General features: G+C 51.7%; 2 protein-coding genes across 2 annotated transcripts; both read right to left on the bottom strand.

The window, feature by feature from the left end:
- Positions 1–2,072: 2,072 nt before the first annotated feature.
- LOC135329029 (pancreatic alpha-amylase-like) lies at positions 2,073–7,135 on the bottom strand. The gene is made up of 10 exons (XM_064515825.1): positions 6,945–7,135; positions 6,196–6,342; positions 5,794–5,991; positions 4,831–5,061; positions 4,047–4,180; positions 3,831–3,953; positions 3,637–3,736; positions 3,298–3,419; positions 3,063–3,188; positions 2,073–2,371 (listed from the first exon to the last, which is right to left on the bottom strand). The coding sequence occupies exons 1-10, from the start codon at positions 7,110–7,112 to the stop codon at positions 2,182–2,184; spliced, it is 1,539 nt and encodes a 512-aa protein (XP_064371895.1). The 5' UTR covers positions 7,113–7,135; the 3' UTR covers positions 2,073–2,181.
- Positions 7,136–12,552: 5,417 nt separating this feature from the next.
- Positions 12,553–17,616, bottom strand: LOC135329030 (pancreatic alpha-amylase-like). Its single transcript, XM_064515826.1, has 10 exons — positions 17,426–17,616; positions 16,677–16,823; positions 16,275–16,472; positions 15,312–15,542; positions 14,527–14,660; positions 14,311–14,433; positions 14,117–14,216; positions 13,778–13,899; positions 13,543–13,668; positions 12,553–12,851 (listed from the first exon to the last, which is right to left on the bottom strand). Exons 1-10 carry the CDS (start codon positions 17,591–17,593, stop codon positions 12,662–12,664), a joined length of 1,539 nt encoding a protein of 512 aa, XP_064371896.1. The 5' UTR covers positions 17,594–17,616; the 3' UTR covers positions 12,553–12,661.
- Between the last annotated feature and the right edge of the window lie 3,840 nt (positions 17,617–21,456).

Below are 21,456 nucleotides of genomic sequence, written 5' to 3' on the forward strand. Positions count from 1 at the left end.
GCAGAAGAATCCCCGGACTCAGGCCTTCAGATGGCGGTATCACTCAGCAAAACTCACAGCTTCCACAAAGAAAGAGAGGACCGCTTCGTTTGTGACAGATAACGCACTATTGCACAGGGGCCACAAACGCCAAAATACTACACTTCAGCAAATGAAGTAGACATCCTGCTTGGCCCTGGAAAATGCTGTACTTGAACGGGAAAACAAGACCCCAAAATGTTTCAGCGTTTCTTTCAGCACTGGCATAGCCCTTCCGGACACCTATTTTACATAAAACGAAGTAGGGACAAAGATGATGAAATTTTCCTCACGATAATAATTCTGGGAACGACTTGAAGACCAGGAGGAAAGCTGACTGTACCTCAGGGCTTCACGACCCATCTACGAGACCCGCCGTTGTTCCCGATGACAACGCTGCTTACTTCCAGTTTGCCTACCTTGTGCCTCGCTGTAAAGCACGGCGCCAAAATTGCCTCCGTAAAATTAAAAGCTCCCTCCCACCCCCACCCCCAAACCCGCAATTCAGGCCGGGTCCTTTCGCAGCAGTCGATGTCTCGGTCCAAGCAGCGTTTTACGTCCACCTCGTAACACTGCCTCGTGATTTCTGCCTCCGTTCTGCACGCGATTCCAGCATTGGGCGCAGAACTACGGCTCGACCTTTGAGGGCTTCAGCCGGCAAAATGCTCACTGCCTCCCAGCATCAACGAAAACTGGATCCCAAAGTGCTTGCAGGCACAGGCACCTCCCTCTCCCTATTCGGCACGTTCTTGCCTCCTGTTCCTTCGTGGACTCCCCGGGGCCACGCGTGTCAGGTCCATCGCTTGCCACAGTAGATGGAGCGGGTTGAGAAAAAAACAGCAATCTTCACGGCGAGAGTGAGTGCTGCGCGCTGGGTCAGGCAATCTCTGAACAACAGCCAACGTGGCATCACCCGCTTTCCAAGGGTTGTAGCTCAGTGCCAGCACAGCTCCCACACACAGGGCTACGCTGACCCAGCGAGAGAGAAAGAGCAGGCGGGGCCAGGCTGTTTCAAAGGTGTGGGAGGGCTCCCCGATCTGACCCCGGGGGGAAAAGACAGGTGTGCAATGGCTATTAGCTGCTGCTGCTGCAAACCAGCCTCTCCTCCTCCTCCTCCTCCTCGCTCCTTCCACGTGGGGCTCCCCAGCCTTGGACACCTTTCCGGCGAGCAGCTCCGAAGGCTGCGGTCGGCCAGCAGGCCCTCTGCCCGCGGCAAGCTGGCTCTAGCCACCCCTACCGAGGGAGATGGCAGGTTCAGCCCCGGGCCAGGGACACGGCCTTTCCCCGGGCTCCCCCACCACCACTACACTGCCAAACGCCCTGAGCCCCGTCTGAGCCAATCCCTCCCCAGCGCAACCGCACACGCTCCCTGCCTCCGGAAAAGGGAAACAGCCTTTCAAAGTGTACCTTGTGCTCAAAATCAGTCACTCTTGCAATGGCCTTTGCGGATTGGGTCACGCCAAGTGCTTTCTCCCAAGGAGGCATTTTGCTTTCAAGCGGCGGTGGCACGCTCACGTTTACCCGGGGATTGCCTCATGGCTGACGGTAAAATTGTGGCGGCTGCCCATTCTGTGCTCAGGCTCCGTAAGTAGGCGAGATATTACACAACTGTCAAACGCAATGCACCGTGGAGATGGTGCTGAGCTTATGCCGCTGGCACGATGTCTAAGCGATGCCCGGACACGCATCTCGCTTCACGTGCCCCTTTGCAATAGCCACCGTGAGTGTGAGTTTGGAGCAGGCCGCTGGCATCTGCCGAGGCAGACGCTCTGTTTGCTTTGCCACCAGAAAGGCACCTCGTTTTGGGGTCGATACACACCGCTAGCAGCTGACTGGCCGCAACGTGGCCGCTCCTCAGCACGTGACGCGTGTGCATGCATCGGCCTCGGAAATAAGCCCTTTGAACTTACCCAGGCTTTCTTCCCTGCTGCTCCTGCGCTCTGGGAAGCACAGGGTCACATTGCCAGCACATCCTTAAAACCTACCATTGCCCTGCCACTAAGTATGGCGTGAGAAAGTCACAATCCCATCCAGTAAGACAAGAAGCATCACTCTTTCATTTAAAGCCCATTTATTATTTGCTAGATCTGGAGAATCACTCATTCGTGAATACAAGGCGATTGCACACGTGCAGACCAAGAGCAGAAACACCTTTCACTTGAGTTACAATTTAGCATCAACGTGAATTGCAACAAATGGGTCTTCATCGCTGTTACTAATCTGGAAATAGGCCTTGCCATCACTGGAAACGTACACCTGTTTTCCAGTACATCCGCTGCCCTCCTTGTCTCCAGAAATAACATCGCAGTAGGTACCAGCGGGCAGCCCGGTTTGCAAACTCTGATTCAATTCCCTAGGTGAAAACAAGTGAATGCTCTTTAGGCCAGGTTTTCAAAACAGGCCTTTCAACCCGCCTCGAGCACTTCCGAATCTGATGCTAGCCCATCACTCTGAAGGGCAATGGGATGGGAGAGAGCTCTCGGTTTATCCCTGTATCACCCCCTACCCTCTCCTTTTGGCCCTCTGGACCAGCAACGCAAGCGCAGGAAGCTAACTCAGGCTGCAGGGATACCACCAGCCATCAAAAAAGGAGTATGGGACAAAACCAAAGGGTTCACCGGGCTTCGCAGCAGGACACACGCTGTTGGCAGTGATTAGAACTGGGACTGTCCAGCCCATTCAGGTTGGATGGCAGGAGAGAGGCGAGAGCGTTGCCTTTTCACTCCCAGCTGCCAAAACTTCAGCTGCTGCTACTCCGACCCGTGGGCATCACTCTAGCCACAGCTGTAGTTTCTCAGAGAGAGACAGAGAGAGAAGGTGACTAGCGCACCACAGACACTAACAGGCCATTTCTACACCTTCAGATGCTCACTTCCGATGCCTAAGCCTTAGCTTCTGTATGGTCACATCTCCTTCACCTGACTGTGTTCTCCTGCAAAGACAGCCCCCTTCCCAACACATCATCTTGGTTTCCGCTTGCGCTTGAGGCACTGCACTTCTCTCCAGAGCCACCGTCCCTCAGCCTCTCCAACCGCACGACTTACCAATCATCATTGTTAAAGACGATGAATCCTTTACTACCACGTCCAAAAGCCACTTGATTGCTGTCGTTGTCCCACCAGTTTGAGAAAGCCTCACCATCCACCACGTTACGGAAGACAACCATGTTCCTGGAGGTGCAAAGAATGGCCGTTGCTGTAGCTGCCAGAGCTCTAAAGCAACAAGGAGCATGATGCAGAATTAACTGCTTTTGCTGCATGTTTCTGCACTGCGCCCTACCTTATTTGACGCCAGCGATGTTCACAGACCCAGTCGTTGCCACAGGTGGTGTCTGCATTAATTGTAACAGATTTTATTGATCCATCCCAGTTGCTTGGTGGTCCATACCAGTCATTAACATCCTTTCATTAAAAAGAGAAGTTTTACCATTCGTACTGAAAATGCAGAGCTACTGACTGCAGAGGAAAGCTAGAGATAACACCGCATTTCCAACACGTAGAAACAGCACAGGACACAGAAATCACTCCAGATTTACAAGCATAGCCAGACTTGACTGGTTCACTGGCTCTCTTTGGATCCTTACGAACAGTGAATTGAGCTTCAGCTTTATGAACTTACATTTCCATTTTCAAAATATCTTGGCCAACGAAAGCTTGACATCACCCGCGTGAATCCATATGGATGAGCCAGCATGAAACCAACTGCCATTTTGTAAAGCCTGTAAGACCACAAGGGAGGAGACATGGAAAGGCACATCATGCCAGGGAGAAAACCCACCAAAGCAGCATCACCCAGGCAACGGCGTCTCTTACCTGGCATCCCAGAAGGTTAGAATCGACGCTCCACCAGCCCCGTGCCCCCGCTGGTTATCGTGGTTGTCCACAAAGACCAGGGCTCTGTCGGAAGGCACAAAGCCCCAGCCTTCTCCCCAGTTCCTAGACAAAAAGACAAAGGCTTGAGGCTACCCTGTCCAGCTGCGCATCCGGCTGCGGTATCCCACAGAAGTCACAGGGAGGTGTCACCCTTACTTTAAGTAGGCCATCTTTTCGCCATTCCACTTGCGGATCACGGTCCCCAGTTTTGCACCGTATTTGAATTCCGTCACTCGGCCGTTTCCAAAGTACTGGCTGCCTGTGATCGGCTCTCCACCCAAGTCAATTACCTGGTGGAGCAAAGAGAAAGCAGGGGTCTGTGACAGCCTGACCAAACAAGGTGGGGAAGAAAAAAAAGAAAAACAGAGAGTATACAGTGTACAGCCCTGAACGCTAGTTCTTGCCTCACATCGAGAGAAATAACTTCTGTGCTCTGCTAAGCACCTTTGCTTCTGCTATGTAATCAACCCCAACTCAGTATAAAACAGCACAATGCAGACGTGTGAAAATGGGACTGAACAAAGGCAGGAAAAAGTTGGGTGACGGTCTGTGGTAGAGGCTCTTGCAAAAAGCAAAACTACTCATCATTTGTGAAGGTCTGCTCCAGAGAAGTGCTCAGCCCTTTCTTCGGCTGTACAGTTGTCACCATGGACTGCACCATCCCCTCCTAGTCACATGACTCTTAGAAATCTCCAGGGAGCTGCTCCATGAAGATTTCAAAGCGTCTTGCGATTCTGGAGCGCAAGTCTCAATCTAGACTTCTGACCGCCAGACTGCAGGGCTCGGCCTTTGCGGCGGCGTAGGATCAAGCCCATATCATTACTTCCATTCCCCTGCGTGGGGAAGGGAAAGATGGGAAGGAACAAAGACGACAGGAAGACGACGGGGGCGTGGGGGTGGGGGAGCAAAAGAAACAGAGGGGGAAAAAAAAAGAGATTACCTCCTGGAAAATGAAAGGTCTAGATCCTGAAGAAAACCAGTTAGTATTCAGGTTGTTCAGCTTGTCTAGAAATGCCTTTATGTCCCCAGGCCACATATGCTTGGCAGCATCAAGCCGGAAGCCTGCTACCCCAATATCTATGAGCCGATTCATGTACGCAGCAACTGTGGAGCGCACATAGTCCTTCTCCAGAGCCAGATCCAGAAGGCCAACCAAGCGGCAGTCCCGGACCTGTCAAAAAAGTTTTGAGGTGTCACTCCTTCAGGCCAGAAAACGCGTATCTTGCAATAAAATGCTCGGGCTTTTCAGCTAGTCAAGTCCACTCAGCTTGTACGTCACAACCCTACAGAAGAGAATTCCTCCAAAGTCTGCACCAAAACGGTGATAAGGTCATTCCACAGCCTGACTCTCAAGTTTGGGCAGTCGCTGAAGGATATCATCTCTCCGCATAGCTGTCCTCAGAATTTAGGACGAGAAGCAGCATGGTGTATGGTGGCAAAGCGGACGCAGTAAGAGCTCTAAACCCGAGAAAGAACAAACGCTGATCTAATATACGGAAAAGAGCAACACGCTCAGCCAGGGTAACGCTTTGCACTGCTGCCAGTTTTCTACGGGGGCTCCTTACCAGTGTCAGCTACGCCTACAAGCCCTAACTGCTCGCCGCCTGAGCTGAGTACCTTGGACTCAACTCCGGAGCATACTCCTGCACGTGCCCGCATGTGACAGGTGAGAAGGCTTCTTGCTTTCTCAGTTCTTACGATAGTACGTACCTACAGTACCCGGCCTACACAGAAGCCGGCGTTGATTACTTCAGTCACGACTCAGGTGACTAAGCAACGATTTCTGTGACAACCTCCTCCCTTCCTTTTGCTGCACTACAACGTTTACACAACAGGAGAGAACAAACGCAACGACGAATGTGGTCAACAAAGAAGATGCCAAACTTTCACCACAGAAAGTTACCTGATAAGCATCGCCGTAATTTTCGATTTCTCCACTTGCAGTTGTACATTTGCCGTCGTTGAAATCCCAGCCAGAGTACGGCACAGCTGGAAAGTCTCTGCTGCCAGCGTTAAAATAGCTTCCACAGGTAGAATGGGTGCCATAGCCAGCCCCAGAGCCACACATGTGGTTGACAACCGCATCCACATAGATACGAACCTGGAAAAGCAGTCACTGCATTTCAGTATGGTTTCTAAGAGTAGTAAAGCAATAGCCAGAGTTTTCCTGCATCACCTTTAGCTCTTCCTCTTCCCCCCCGGCCTTTCCCCTATTCTCTGCCTCCTTTGGGAATGGGAGCAGCAACCTCCCCCAGCCAAAACAGTGCCTCCTCCCATAGTATTTACACGTCCTCCAGGCACTTACTCCAACGTTGTTGCATCTGGTCACCATGTCTCTAAATTCGTCTTCATTTCCTGAGCGAGTGCAGAGCTTGTAGCTGATGGGCTGGTATCTTTCCCACCAGGGTCTATTGGGGCTAGTTACAACCAGATTTTCATTTGGAGGTGAAACCTGCAGTGGAAAAGATGCACCTTTGTAAAATACAAATTCTTTCTTACTCTAGGTCTGAAGTGCAAAGCGTGGGCTCCGTGCCGAGATCTATCCTGGATTTCCGGGAGAAGCAGGCTGCAGTCCAACCCCGGCTCCCTCTCCCCCAGCATAAGCTCTGGTCTGTGAGGTGCCAGTCCTGTAGGCTGGCACGGAAGACGTTTACTTCGGTTCCCGTGGGCTGCCCAGGTTCAGCACAGGTTTGCTTTCGAAGGCCACACACATTGCAGGGCTGAAGCTACAGACAGGATTTTTGTCTGGAACCGTGATGGCATTAGAAATGCCAAAACTCCACAGTTAGGCACTTCCACTGGAAAAAGATAGATAGAGAGGAAATCTTAGCTTTGCAAGCGACAAATTTTGGAGGAAAGCATGCCTCTCTAACTGATCTGCTAGAGATGCAACATAACGAGCCTTGCAGGAGCTAGGGTTGCGTCTAACAGCTCATATTACTTTCACCTCCATCTTCAGCAGAACAGTTGCTTGGACTCTGCTGTCTCGGATTCAGACATTTGGATTTATTAAACAAAGCAATTTTACTGCCTACTGCCAGGAAAACAGCGTACCTGAACTCCTCCAAATCCATAAGGAGCCAAATAGCGTTCGCACTCGAGAGCGATATCAGCCCAGCGCCATTCAAAGAGGTGCACAATAGAGGTCCTCCCATACTGAGTATGGGGGTCGTACTGGGCCCCGCAAAACCCCACAGCTGCGAGCAGGAGGAGGACTTGCATGGTGTCTGCCGTTTGAGGTTGTGGTCTTCCCACCGGCTACTTATACTCCTGCACGATGACACGGGTCCCTCTGCAGCTGACAGATTTCACACAGGTAAATGCTGTCAGTTGTTATCTGGTTACCTAGCTGAGTACCTTTCCGCATTTTTGATCTTTCCTGAATTGCCCAACACCTGAAGATAAACTACTTTTTCACAACGATACACACTATCACCAACTGAGCAGCCTGCGGGCAGCGTACCCACATTCAAAACGGCACTCTTTCAAGTCTTATTAACAAAAACGTTTTTGAAAAGCTTACTCAGAAATGCGACATATGGGCTCTCCAATGGGGGGAGGGGGGCGGGGGGTGGAAGATAACACAGAAAGAATGCAGCCAGAGGACAACCAGAAGTCTAATAGCCCTGTGAGAATGAACTCACCAGCGTTCCAAAGCATCGAGCTCTCAGGATTTACACGAGCACAAAACCAGGCACCTGACCAGCCACCGGCAGTCAAGGGCAGATGAATCACGCCACGTGACAGGAGCCTTCAACAGGGGAACCATAGGGACAATGTGACCGACCGACCCCTAAACCCCAACAGTGGGAGAAGGCTCAGAGGAGATGGGCAAGGGCGACGTGCCCAAGGAGCTCGGGGAAGAAGGTAGGGTGTGACTGACCGCAGCTGCTGCAAAGAAAGCTGATTTTATCTCAACACAAAGGGGACCGGAAGCTGACCTGTGTTTTAGATAAAGGGCTATATTGGATGCATGGATCAGCTGACTGTATCACAGCTGAGCGGGTCAACTGGCTGCGTAAATGTTTTTCCCTGAGTTAATCAGAGGGGGTGTGACTGCCTCCCTGAGGCAGCCAGAGCAGCATGGCGGGGAGGGGGTGTATATCTGGCTCAGCCCAACACAGGGTACAAAAGCTGAACAGCTAACAAAAGCACTTTGAAGAGAGCAATGGGCTTGAGGCGCTTTCAACCCATGCATTCCTTCCCAGCGACCGGGGACGCCCAGTGTCGGGGAGGTGAGCACACTGCAGAGACCAGGAACGGGAATCCCGTTTGTATCGTGACCCAACCGCACCTTGCAATTGCTGTATTTGGCTAAGTGTAACTGACGCTTGCACTGCCATTTCGGCATATTGCTGTATCGCTCTGCTAAATCAAAATCCCCTGTAACCTCAAATCAAGCAAACCTGGTGCTAAACATTTCACACCCTCCGCACGGGGCATAGCTGAAAGAGCCTGGTCGGAGAGTGTTGGACTCTGACACGTAACTAGAAACTGACCTGTTTCCCTGCACGTGTATGTTGCTAGAGTTATTGCCCAGTCCTTGCTATAAACTCTGACAGATTTTCACCGCCCTCACACAGCTGCGTGGAGCAACTCCGTTGTTACTATGTGGTTAAAAGTGATCTAAACTTCCAGTATTTTCCTATCCAACAGAGCCTCTGAGCAAGTTCTCCGCTCCCTTTGAGTGACCGGTAGCTCAGCTGCTGCAAAGAAGAGAAGCCAGACGGAGACACGGCAGAAGGGTCCTGGAGGCTCAACACACAATTACAGTGGGAATCCAAACGGAGCTGTTGCCTGAACCCCTCCTGGCTTCTCCCTCAACTTCCTACTTCCAAAACCTTCCAGCTTTGGCTCGTAGCACGATTTCAATCCTTCACTCGGTACTGCCATATAAAACCAAGGCCTCACTGACAACACTTTATGAATAAGCTGGAGTCATGCTGATGATAAAACCATTGCCGAAAGAACTTCACCAGAAAACCAGTGATACGCTTGGCGAGCACCCACGAGAAACAAGCGAGGCCACGATACAGCACCGCCATCCCAGTCGCAGAGGAACCTCGGCGCACATGGTAGCTGAACTCCCTCCTCTACTGTGTTCTTCCGGAAACGAGCCCCGTCGCTCAGTGCGCGTCCCGTACCGCCTGCTCTTTCCCAGAACTTACACGCCGGGAGAAAAAGCAGAAGCAGGTCCCCTTTGCCCAAGCTTTTAAATGGCAAACCTAAACAAGCAGGCCTGCTCCTGTACTTCCCCGTGTGGCCCTGGCACAACTCCTGCCCAGCGAATACACCAGTGATACCACGCTGCGGTGGTAGTGCCTTCCCAACAGAGAGCTGCAGCGTCAACGTGCGCACCAGACCCAACAGCGTCAAAGTGTTCCCTGTCCCACAAGAACAATCGCAATGCAAGCGTCTCCCTCGCTGCTATGTAGCTTGGCTAAACAAATAGTAGGGAGCTTTGTGATGGGTCACAAACGTCTTTGTGAGGGCCAGACTGTGAAAATGTTTCAACCGTTCGCAGACAGGCTACTAAAATGGAACGCGGCAGACCTAGGGAGGTGCGTCTCCAAGATGCTCCCTCAGGGAGAGTTAACTTGAGCTATCAGGTATCGCTGACACAAAGAACATGTTGACATTTAAAACTTTCCATTCACACCCACACTAGACTAGGGACCTGACTGGCCTTCGTTGCAGCTCTGCTTCCACTCCCCTCGCGCTTGGCACCTTCTGCAGAGAACCCGAGGGACGCTGCTCAGGTGGTGATCAGTACTTTGCCTAGATCAGAAGGCGTAGCGCTTTGGCAAATTCCCACAGGCTCACCTGGCCAGCTTCCTTTGGGACGCTTTCCTTCCTTCTAGAAGCTGGGAACTGCCCGGCCGTGGCATCCTAGCCAACCTGGGGCCCGTCTTCCTTCAGCTCTGCTCGTTCTCACACTCCCTTCCCGCAAGACCACTTCCTTCTCACAACAGTACTCGAGCGACGCCGTCTTTGAGGGCAAGGCTGGCATCGTTTCAGCCTCGAGCAGGCCACTGCAATAGCTGAGCTCCTGAGCTGCCCTTTTAGTTCTCGGGCCCCCAAATTTCATCTGCCCTTAAGCATGCAAAGGCCAGAGCTTAACTTACTGACAAAACGTACTCTAAAAGTACATCTCAGCGCCACCTATCATCTTCACAGTACTGGAACTCATCAGCAACAAAAATGACCTCTGATAGACGGATCTCACTTGTAAACACTGCCAACACCGCAAAACATCCCAAAGCTACTGCTGTGGAAACCAGCGTGCCAGCAGGAGGATCCTGATGCACACTCAGCTAAAGCTGAGCCATTTGCTAGGAAGGGTGCTTTGGCGAGGGCTACCACCATTGCTTTGGGCTTGGCTACACGGCGAGCAGAGCAACACCACTGTCTTCTCTCGAGCAAGCACCAGCACTGCACCGGCTCGGGGAGATCCAAGGAGAAAAAACAGCAGAAGAGGAGTTTGCGGAAGAATGAGGCAACTGCAAAGGAGGGAAAGAAACTTAGCTTGCTTACCGGCTGCTACTCTGGAAGGCAGTGTGCCAAAAATGCCTCTAAAATGACAAGGACGAGCAGAAGAATCCCCGGACTCAGGCCTTCAGATGGCGGTATCACTCAGCAAAACTCACAGCTTCCACAAAGAAAGAGAGGACCGCTTCGTTTGTGACAGATAACGCACTATTGCACAGGGGCCACAAACGCCAAAATACTACACTTCAGCAAATGAAGTAGACATCCTGCTTGGCCCTGGAAAATGCTGTACTTGAACGGGAAAACAAGACCCCAAAATGTTTCAGCGTTTCTTTCAGCACTGGCATAGCCCTTCCGGACACCTATTTTACATAAAACGAAGTAGGGACAAAGATGATGAAATTTTCCTCACGATAATAATTCTGGGAACGACTTGAAGACCAGGAGGAAAGCTGACTGTACCTCAGGGCTTCACGACCCATCTACGAGACCCGCCGTTGTTCCCGATGACAACGCTGCTTACTTCCAGTTTGCCTACCTTGTGCCTCGCTGTAAAGCACGGCGCCAAAATTGCCTCCGTAAAATTAAAAGCTCCCTCCCACCCCCACCCCCAAACCCGCAATTCAGGCCGGGTCCTTTCGCAGCAGTCGATGTCTCGGTCCAAGCAGCGTTTTACGTCCACCTCGTAACACTGCCTCGTGATTTCTGCCTCCGTTCTGCACGCGATTCCAGCATTGGGCGCAGAACTACGGCTCGACCTTTGAGGGCTTCAGCCGGCAAAATGCTCACTGCCTCCCAGCATCAACGAAAACTGGATCCCAAAGTGCTTGCAGGCACAGGCACCTCCCTCTCCCTATTCGGCACGTTCTTGCCTCCTGTTCCTTCGTGGACTCCCCGGGGCCACGCGTGTCAGGTCCATCGCTTGCCACAGTAGATGGAGCGGGTTGAGAAAAAAACAGCAATCTTCACGGCGAGAGTGAGTGCTGCGCGCTGGGTCAGGCAATCTCTGAACAACAGCCAACGTGGCATCACCCGCTTTCCAAGGGTTGTAGCTCAGTGCCAGCACAGCTCCCACACACAGGGCTACGCTGACCCAGCGAGAGAGAAAGAGCAGGCGGGGCCAGGCTGTTTCAAAGGTGTGGGAGGGCTCCCCGATCTGACCCCGGGGGGAAAAGACAGGTGTGCAATGGCTATTAGCTGCTGCTGCTGCAAACCAGCCTCTCCTCCTCCTCCTCCTCCTCGCTCCTTCCACGTGGGGCTCCCCAGCCTTGGACACCTTTCCGGCGAGCAGCTCCGAAGGCTGCGGTCGGCCAGCAGGCCCTCTGCCCGCGGCAAGCTGGCTCTAGCCACCCCTACCGAGGGAGATGGCAGGTTCAGCCCCGGGCCAGGGACACGGCCTTTCCCCGGGCTCCCCCACCACCACTACACTGCCAAACGCCCTGAGCCCCGTCTGAGCCAATCCCTCCCCAGCGCAACCGCACACGCTCCCTGCCTCCGGAAAAGGGAAACAGCCTTTCAAAGTGTACCTTGTGCTCAAAATCAGTCACTCTTGCAATGGCCTTTGCGGATTGGGTCACGCCAAGTGCTTTCTCCCAAGGAGGCATTTTGCTTTCAAGCGGCGGTGGCACGCTCACTTTTACCCGGGGATTGCCTCATGGCTGACGGTAAAATTGTGGCGGCTGCCCATTCTGTGCTCAGGCTCCGTAAGTAGGCGAGATATTACACAACTGTCAAACGCAATGCACCGTGGAGATGGTGCTGAGCTTATGCCGCTGGCACGATGTCTAAGCGATGCCCGGACACGCATCTCGCTTCACGTGCCCCTTTGCAATAGCCACCGTGAGTGTGAGTTTGGAGCAGGCCGCTGGCATCTGCCGAGGCAGACGCTCTGTTTGCTTTGCCACCAGAAAGGCACCTCGTTTTGGGGTCGATACACACCGCTAGCAGCTGACTGGCCGCAACGTGGCCACTCCTCAGCACGTGACGCGTGTGCATGCATCGGCCTCGGAAATAAGCCCTTTGAACTTACCCAGGCTTTCTTCCCTGCTGCTCCTGCGCTCTGGGAAGCACAGGGTCACATTGCCAGCACATCCTTAAAACCTACCATTGCCCTGCCACTAAGTATGGCGTGAGAAAGTCACAATCCCATCCAGTAAGACAAGAAGCATCACTCTTTCATTTAAAGCCCATTTATTATTTGCTAGATCTGGAGAATCACTCATTCGTGAATACAAGGCGATTGCACACATGCAGACCAAGAGCAGAAACACCTTTCACTTGAGTTACAATTTAGCATCAACGTGAATTGCAACAAATGGGTCTTCATCGCTGTTACTAATCTGGAAATAGGCCTTGCCATCACTGGAAACGTACACCTGTTTTCCAGTACATCCGCTGCCCTCCTTGTCTCCAGAAATAACATCGCAGTAGGTACCAGCGGGCAGCCCGGTTTGCAAACTCTGATTCAATTCCCTAGGTGAAAACAAGTGAATGCTCTTTAGGCCAGGTTTTCAAAACAGGCCTTTCAACCCGCCTCGAGCACTTCCGAATCTGATGCTAGCCCATCACTCTGAAGGGCAATGGGATGGGAGAGAGCTCTCGGTTTATCCCTGTATCACCCCCTACCCTCTCCTTTTGGCCCTCTGGACCAGCAACGCAAGCGCAGGAAGCTAACTCAGGCTGCAGGGATACCACCAGCCGTCAAAAAAGGAGTATGGGACAAAACCAAAGGGTTCACCGGGCTTCGCAGCAGGACACACGCTGTTGGCAGTGATTAGAACTGGGACTGTCCAGCCCATTCAGGTTGGATGGCAGGAGAGAGGCGAGAGCGTTGCCTTTTCACTCCCAGCTGCCAAAACTTCAGCTGCTGCTACTCCGACCCGTGGGCATCACTCTAGCCACAGCTGTAGTTTCTCAGAGAGAGACAGAGAGAGAAGGTGACTAGCGCACCACAGACACTAACAGGCCATTTCTACACCTTCAGATGCTCACTTCCGATGCCTAAGCCTTAGCTTCTGTATGGTCACATCTCCTTCACCTGACTGTGTTCTCCTGCAAAGACAGCCCCCTTCCCAACACATCATCTTGGTTTCCGCTTGCGCTTGAGGCACTGCACTTCTCTCCAGAGCCACCGTCCCTCAGCCTCTCCAACCGCACGACTTACCAATCATCATTGTTAAAGACGATGAATCCTTTACTACCACGTCCAAAAGCCACTTGATTGCTGTCGTTGTCCCACCAGTTTGAGAAAGCCTCACCATCCACCACGTTACGGAAGACAACCATGTTCCTGGAGGTGCAAAGAATGGCCGTTGCTGTAGCTGCCAGAGCTCTAAAGCAACAAGGAGCATGATGCAAAATTAACTGCTTTTGCTGCATGTTTCTGCACTGCGCCCTACCTTATTTGACGCCAGCGATGTTCACAGACCCAGTCGTTGCCACAGGTGGTGTCTGCATTAATTGTAACAGATTTTATTGATCCATCCCAGTTGCTTGGTGGTCCATACCAGTCATTAACATCCTTTCATTAAAAAGAGAAGTTTTACCATTCGTACTGAAAATGCAGAGCTACTGACTGCAGAGGAAAGCTAGAGATAACACCGCATTTCCAACACGTAGAAACAGCACAGGACACAGAAATCACTCCAGATTTACAAGCATAGCCAGACTTGACTGGTTCACTGGCTCTCTTTGGATCCTTACGAACAGTGAATTGAGCTTCAGCTTTATGAACTTACATTTCCATTTTCAAAATATCTTGGCCAACGAAAGCTTGACATCACCCGCGTGAATCCATATGGATGAGCCAGCATGAAACCAACTGCCATTTTGTAAAGCCTGTAAGACCACAAGGGAGGAGACATGGAAAGGCACATCATGCCAGGGAGAAAACCCACCAAAGCAGCATCACCCAGGCAACGGCGTCTCTTACCTGGCATCCCAGAAGGTTAGAATCGACGCTCCACCAGCCCCGTGCCCCCGCTGGTTATCGTGGTTGTCCACAAAGACCAGGGCTCTGTCGGAAGGCACAAAGCCCCAGCCTTCTCCCCAGTTCCTAGACAAAAAGACAAAGGCTTGAGGCTACCCTGTCCAGCTGCGCATCCGGCTGCGGTATCCCACAGAAGTCACAGGGAGGTGTCACCCTTACTTTAAGTAGGCCATCTTTTCGCCATTCCACTTGCGGATCACGGTCCCCAGTTTTGCACCGTATTTGAATTCCGTCACTCGGCCGTTTCCAAAGTACTGGCTGCCTGTGATCGGCTCTCCACCCAAGTCAATTACCTGGTGGAGCAAAGAGAAAGCAGGGGTCTGTGACAGCCTGACCAAACAAGGTGGGGAAGAAAAAAAAGAAAAACAGAGAGTATACAGTGTACAGCCCTGAACGCTAGTTCTTGCCTCACATCGAGAGAAATAACTTCTGTGCTCTGCTAAGCACCTTTGCTTCTGCTATGTAATCAACCCCAACTCAGTATAAAACAGCACAATGCAGACGTGTGAAAATGGGACTGAACAAAGGCAGGAAAAAGTTGGGTGACGGTCTGTGGTAGAGGCTCTTGCAAAAAGCAAAACTACTCATCATTTGTGAAGGTCTGCTCCAGAGAAGTGCTCAGCCCTTTCTTCGGCTGTACAGTTGTCACCATGGACTGCACCATCCCCTCCTAGTCACATGACTCTTAGAAATCTCCAGGGAGCTGCTCCATGAAGATTTCAAAGCGTCTTGCGATTCTGGAGCGCAAGTCTCAATCTAGACTTCTGACCGCCAGACTGCAGGGCTCGGCCTTTGCGGCGGCGTAGGATCAAGCCCATATCATTACTTCCATTCCCCTGCGTGGGGAAGGGAAAGATGGGAAGGAACAAAGACGACAGGAAGACGACGGGGGCGTGGGGGTGGGGGAGCAAAAGAAACAGAGGGGGAAAAAAAAAAGAGATTACCTCCTGGAAAATGAAAGGTCTAGATCCTGAAGAAAACCAGTTAGTATTCAGGTTGTTCAGCTTGTCTAGAAATGCCTTTATGTCCCCAGGCCACATATGCTTGGCAGCATCAAGCCGGAAGCCTGCTACCCCAATATCTATGAGCCGATTCATGTACGCAGCAACTGTGGAGCGCACATAGTCCTTCTCCAGAGCCAGATCCAGAAGGCCAACCAAGCGGCAGTCCCGGACCTGTCAAAAAAGTTTTGAGGTGTCACTCCTTCAGGCCAGAAAACGCGTATCTTGCAATAAAATGCTCGGGCTTTTCAGCTAGTCAAGTCCACTCAGCCTGTACGTCACAACCCTACAGAAGAGAATTCCTCCAAAGTCTGCACCAAAACGGTGATAAGGTCATTCCACAGCCTGACTCTCAAGTTTGGGCAGTCGCTGAAGGATATCATCTCTCCGCATAGCTGTCCTCAGAATTTAGGACGAGAAGCAGCATGGTGTATGGTGGCAAAGCGGACGCAGTAAGAGCTCTAAACCCGAGAAAGAACAAACGCTGATCTAATATACGGAAAAGAGCAACACGCTCAGCCAGGGTAACGCTTTGCACTGCTGCCAGTTTTCTACGGGGGCTCCTTACCAGTGTCAGCTACGCCTACAAGCCCTAACTGCTCGCCGCCTGAGCTGAGTACCTTGGACTCAACTCCGGAGCATACTCCTGCACGTGCCCGCATGTGACAGGTGAGAAGGCTTCTTGCTTTCTCAGTTCTTACGATAGTACGTACCTACAGTACCCGGCCTACACAGAAGCCGGCGTTGATTACTTCAGTCACGACTCAGGTGACTAAGCAACGATTTCTGTGACAACCTCCTCCCTTCCTTTTGCTGCACTACAACGTTTACACAACAGGAGAGAACAAACGCAACGACGAATGTGGTCAACAAAGAAGATGCCAAACTTTCACCACAGAAAGTTACCTGATAAGCATCGCCGTAATTTTCGATTTCTCCACTTGCAGTTGTACATTTGCCGTCGTTGAAATCCCAGCCAGAGTACGGCACAGCTGGAAAGTCTCTGCTGCCAGCGTTAAAATAGCTTCCACAGGTAGAATGGGTGCCATAGCCAGCCCCAGAGCCACACATGTGGTTGACAACCGCATCCACATAGATACGAACCTGGAAAAGCAGTCACTGCATTTCAGTATGGTTTCTAAGAGTGGTAAAGCAATAGCCAGAGTTTTCCTGCATCACCTTTAGCTCTTCCTCTTCCCCCCCGGCCTTTCCCCTATTCTCTGCCTCCTTTGGGAATGGGAGCAGCAACCTCCCCCAGCCAAAACAGTGCCTCCTCCCATAGTATTTACACGTCCTCCAGGCACTTACTCCAACGTTGTTGCATCTGGTCACCATGTCTCTAAATTCGTCTTCATTTCCTGAGCGAGTGCAGAGCTTGTAGCTGATGGGCTGGTATCTTTCCCACCAGGGTCTATTGGGGCTAGTTACAACCAGATTTTCATTTGGAGGTGAAACCTGCAGTGGAAAAGATGCACCTTTGTAAAATACAAATTCTTTCTTACTCTAGGTCTGAAGTGCAAAGCGTGGGCTCCGTGCCGAGATCTATCCTGGATTTCCGGGAGAAGCAGGCTGCAGTCCAACCCCGGCTCCCTCTCCCCCAGCATAAGCTCTGGTCTGTGAGGTGCCAGTCCTGTAGGCTGGCACGGAAGAAGTTTACTTCGGTTCCCGTGGGCTGCCCAGGTTCAGCACAGGTTTGCTTTCGAAGGCCACACACATTGCAGGGCTGAAGCTACAGACAGGATTTTTGTCTGGAACCGTGATGGCATTAGAAATGCCAAAACTCCACAGTTAGGCACTTCCACTGGAAAAAGATAGATAGAGAGGAAATCTTAGCTTTGCAAGCGACAAATTTTGGAGGAAAGCATGCCTCTCTAACTGATCTGCTAGAGATGCAACATAACGAGCCTTGCAGGAGCTAGGGTTGCGTCTAACAGCTCATATTACTTTCACCTCCATCTTCAGCAGAACAGTTGCTTGGACTCTGCTGTCTCGGATTCAGACATTTGGATTTATTAAACAAAGCAATTTTACTGCCTACTGCCAGGAAAACAGCGTACCTGAACTCCTCCAAATCCATAAGGAGCCAAATAGCGTTCGCACTCGAGAGCGATATCAGCCCAGCGCCATTCAAAGAGGTGCACAATAGAGGTCCTCCCATACTGAGTATGGGGGTCGTACTGGGCCCCGCAAAACCCCACAGCTGCGAGCAGGAGGAGGACTTGCATGGTGTCTGCCGTTTGAGGTTGTGGTCTTCCCACCGGCTACTTATACTCCTGCACGATGACACGGGTCCCTCTGCAGCTGACAGATTTCACACAGATAAATGCTGTCAGTTGTTATCTGGTTACCTAGCTGAGTACCTTTCCGCATTTTTGATCTTTCCTGAATTGCCCAACACCTGAAGATAAACTACTTTTTCACAACGATACACACTATCACCAACTGAGCAGCCTGCGGGCAGCGTACCCACATTCAAAACGGCACTCTTTCAAGTCTTATTAACAAAAACGTTTTTGAAAAGCTTACTCAGAAATGCGACATATGGGCTCTCCAATGGGGGGAGGGGGGCGGGGGGTGGAAGATAACACAGAAAGAATGCAGCCAGAGGACAACCAGAAGTCTAATAGCCCTGTGAGAATGAACTCACCAGCGTTCCAAAGCATCGAGCTCTCAGGATTTACACGAGCACAAAACCAGGCACCTGACCAGCCACCGGCAGTCAAGGGCAGATGAATCACGCCACGTGACAGGAGCCTTCAACAGGGGAACCATAGGGACAATGTGACCGACCGACCCCTAAACCCCAACAGTGGGAGAAGGCTCAGAGGAGATGGGCAAGGGCGACGTGCCCAAGGAGCTCGGGGAAGAAGGTAGGGTGTGACTGACCGCAGCTGCTGCAAAGAAAGCTGATTTTATCTCAACACAAAGGGGACCGGAAGCTGACCTGTGTTTTAGATAAAGGGCTATATTGGATGCATGGATCAGCTGACTGTATCACAGCTGAGCGGGTCAACTGGCTGCGTAAATGTTTTTCCCTGAGTTAATCAGAGGGGGTGCGACTGCCTCCCTGAGGCAGCCAGAGCAGCATGGCGGGGAGGGGGTGTATATCTGGCTCAGCCCAACACAGGGTACAAAAGCTGAACAGCTAACAAAAGCACTTTGAAGAGAGCAATGGGCTTGAGGCGCTTTCAACCCATGCATTCCTTCCCAGCGACCGGGGACGCCCAGTGTCGGGGAGGTGAGCACACTGCAGAGACCAGGAACGGGAATCCCGTTTGTATCGTGACCCAACCGCACCTTGCAATTGCTGTATTTGGCTAAGTGTAACTGACGCTTGCACTGCCATTTCGGCATATTGCTGTATCGCTCTGCTAAATCAAAATCCCCTGTAACCTCAAATCAAGCAAACCTGGTGCTAAACATTTCACACCCTCCGCACGGGGCATAGCTGAAAGAGCCTGGTCGGAGAGTGTTGGACTCTGACACGTAACTAGAAACTGACCTGTTTCCCTGCACGTGTATGTTGCTAGAGTTATTGCCCAGTCCTTGCTATAAACTCTGACAGATTTTCACCGCCCTCACACAGCTGCGTGGAGCAACTCCGTTGTTACTATGTGGTTAAAAGTGATCTAAACTTCCAGTATTTTCCTATCCAACAGAGCCTCTGAGCAAGTTCTCCGCTCCCTTTGAGTGACCGGTAGCTCAGCTGCTGCAAAGAAGAGAAGCCAGACGGAGACACGGCAGAAGGGTCCTGGAGGCTCAACACACAATTACAGTGGGAATCCAAACGGAGCTGTTGCCTGAACCCCTCCTGGCTTCTCCCTCAACTTCCTACTTCCAAAACCTTCCAGCTTTGGCTCGTAGCACGATTTCAATCCTTCACTCGGTACTGCCATATAAAACCAAGGCCTCACTGACAACACTTTATGAATAAGCTGGAGTCATGCTGATGATAAAACCATTGCCGAAAGAACTTCACCAGAAAACCAGTGATACGCTTGGCGAGCACCCACGAGAAACAAGCGAGGCCACGATACAGCACCGCCATCCCAGTCGCAGAGGAACCTCGGCGCACGTGGTAGCTGAACTCCCTCCTCTACTGTGTTCTTCCGGAAACGAGCCCCGTCGCTCAGTGCGCGTCCCGTACCGCCTGCTCTTTCCCAGAACTTACACGCCGGGAGAAAAAGCAGAAGCAGGTCCCCTTTGCCCAAGCTTTTAAATGGCAAACCTAAACAAGCAGGCCTGCTCCTGTACTTTCCCGTGTGGCCCTGGCACAACTCCTGCCCAGCGAATACACCAGTGATACCACGCTGCGGTGGTAGTGCCTTCCCAACAGAGAGCTGCAGCGTCAACGTGCGCACCAGACCCAACAGCGTCAAAGTGTTCCCTGTCCCACAAGAACAATCGCAATGCAAGCGTCTCCCTCGCTGCTATGTAGCTTGGCTAAACAAATAGTAGGGAGCTTTGTGATGGGTCACAAACGTCTTTGTGAGGGCCAGACTGTGAAAATGTTTCAACCGTTCGCAGACAGGCTACTAAAATGGAACGCGGCAGACCTAGGGAGGTGCGTCTCCAAGATGCTCCCTCAGGGAGAGTTAACTTGAGCTATCAGGTATCGCTGACACAAAGAACATGTTGACATTTAAAACTTTCCATTCACACCCACACTAGACTAGGGACCTGACTGGCCTTCGTTGCAGCTCCGCTTCCACTCCCCTCGCGCTTGGCACCTTCTGCAGAGAACCCGAGGGACGCTGCTCAGGTGGTGATCAGTACTTTGCCTAGATCAGAAGGCGTAGCGCTTTGGCAAATTCCCACAGGCTCACCTGGCCAGCTTCCTTTGGGACGCTTTCCTTCCTTCTAGAAGCTGGGAACTGCCCGGCCGTGGCATCCTAGCCAACCTGGGGCCCGTCTTCCTTCAGCTCTGCTCGTTCTCACACTCCCTTCCCGCAAGACCACTTCCTTCTCACAACAGTACTCGAGCGACGCCGTGTTTGAGGGCAAGGCTGGCATCGTTTCAGCCTCGAGCAGGCCACTGCAATAGCTGAGCTCCTGAGCTGCCCTTTTAGTTCTCGGGCCCCCAAATTTCATCTGCCCTTAAGCATGCAAAGGCCAGAGCTTAACTTACTGACAAAACGTACTCTAAAAGTACATCTCAGCGCCACCTATCATCTTCACAGTACTGGAACTCATCAGCAACAAAAATGACCTCTGATAGACGGATCTCACTTGTAAACACTGCCAACACCGCAAAACATCCCAAAGCTACTGCTGTGGAAACCAGCGTGCCAGCAGGAGGATCCTGATGCACACTCAGCTAAAGCTGAGCCATTTGCTAGGAAGGGTGCTTTGGCGAGGGCTACCACCATTGCTTTGGGCTTGGCTACACGGCGAGCAGAGCAACACCACTGTCTTCTCTCGAGCAAGCACCAGCACTGCACCGGCTCGGGGAGATCCAAGGAGAAAAAACAGCAGAAGAGGAGTTTGCGGAAGAATGAGGCAACTGCAAAGGAGGGAAAGAAACTTAGCTTGCTTACCGGCTGCTACTCTGGAAGGCAGTGTGCCAAAAATGCCTCTAAAATGACAAGGACGAGCAGAAGAATCCCCGGACTCAGGCCTTCAGATGGCGGTATCACTCAGCAAAACTCACAGCTTCCACAAAGAAAGAGAGGACCGCTTCGTTTGTGACAGATAACGCACTATTGCACAGGGGCCACAAACGCCAAAATACTACACTTCAGCAAATGAAGTAGACATCCTGCTTGGCCCTGGAAAATGCTGTACTTGAACGGGAAAACAAGACCCCAAAATGTTTCAGCGTTTCTTTCAGCACTGGCATAGCCCTTCCGGACACCTATTTTACATAAAACGAAGTAGGGACAAAGATGATGAAATTTTCCTCACGATAATAATTCTGGGAACGACTTGAAGACCAGGAGGAAAGCTGACTGTACCTCAGGGCTTCACGACCCATCTACGAGACCCGCCGTTGTTCCCGATGACAACGCTGCTTACTTCCAGTTTGCCTACCTTGTGCCTCGCTGTAAAGCACGGCGCCAAAATTGCCTCCGTAAAATTAAAAGCTCCC

The sequence above is a fragment of the Dromaius novaehollandiae genome, chromosome 8 (genome assembly GCF_036370855.1).
Source record: "Dromaius novaehollandiae isolate bDroNov1 chromosome 8, bDroNov1.hap1, whole genome shotgun sequence".
NCBI classification, from domain to species: Eukaryota; Metazoa; Chordata; class Aves; order Casuariiformes; family Dromaiidae; genus Dromaius; species Dromaius novaehollandiae.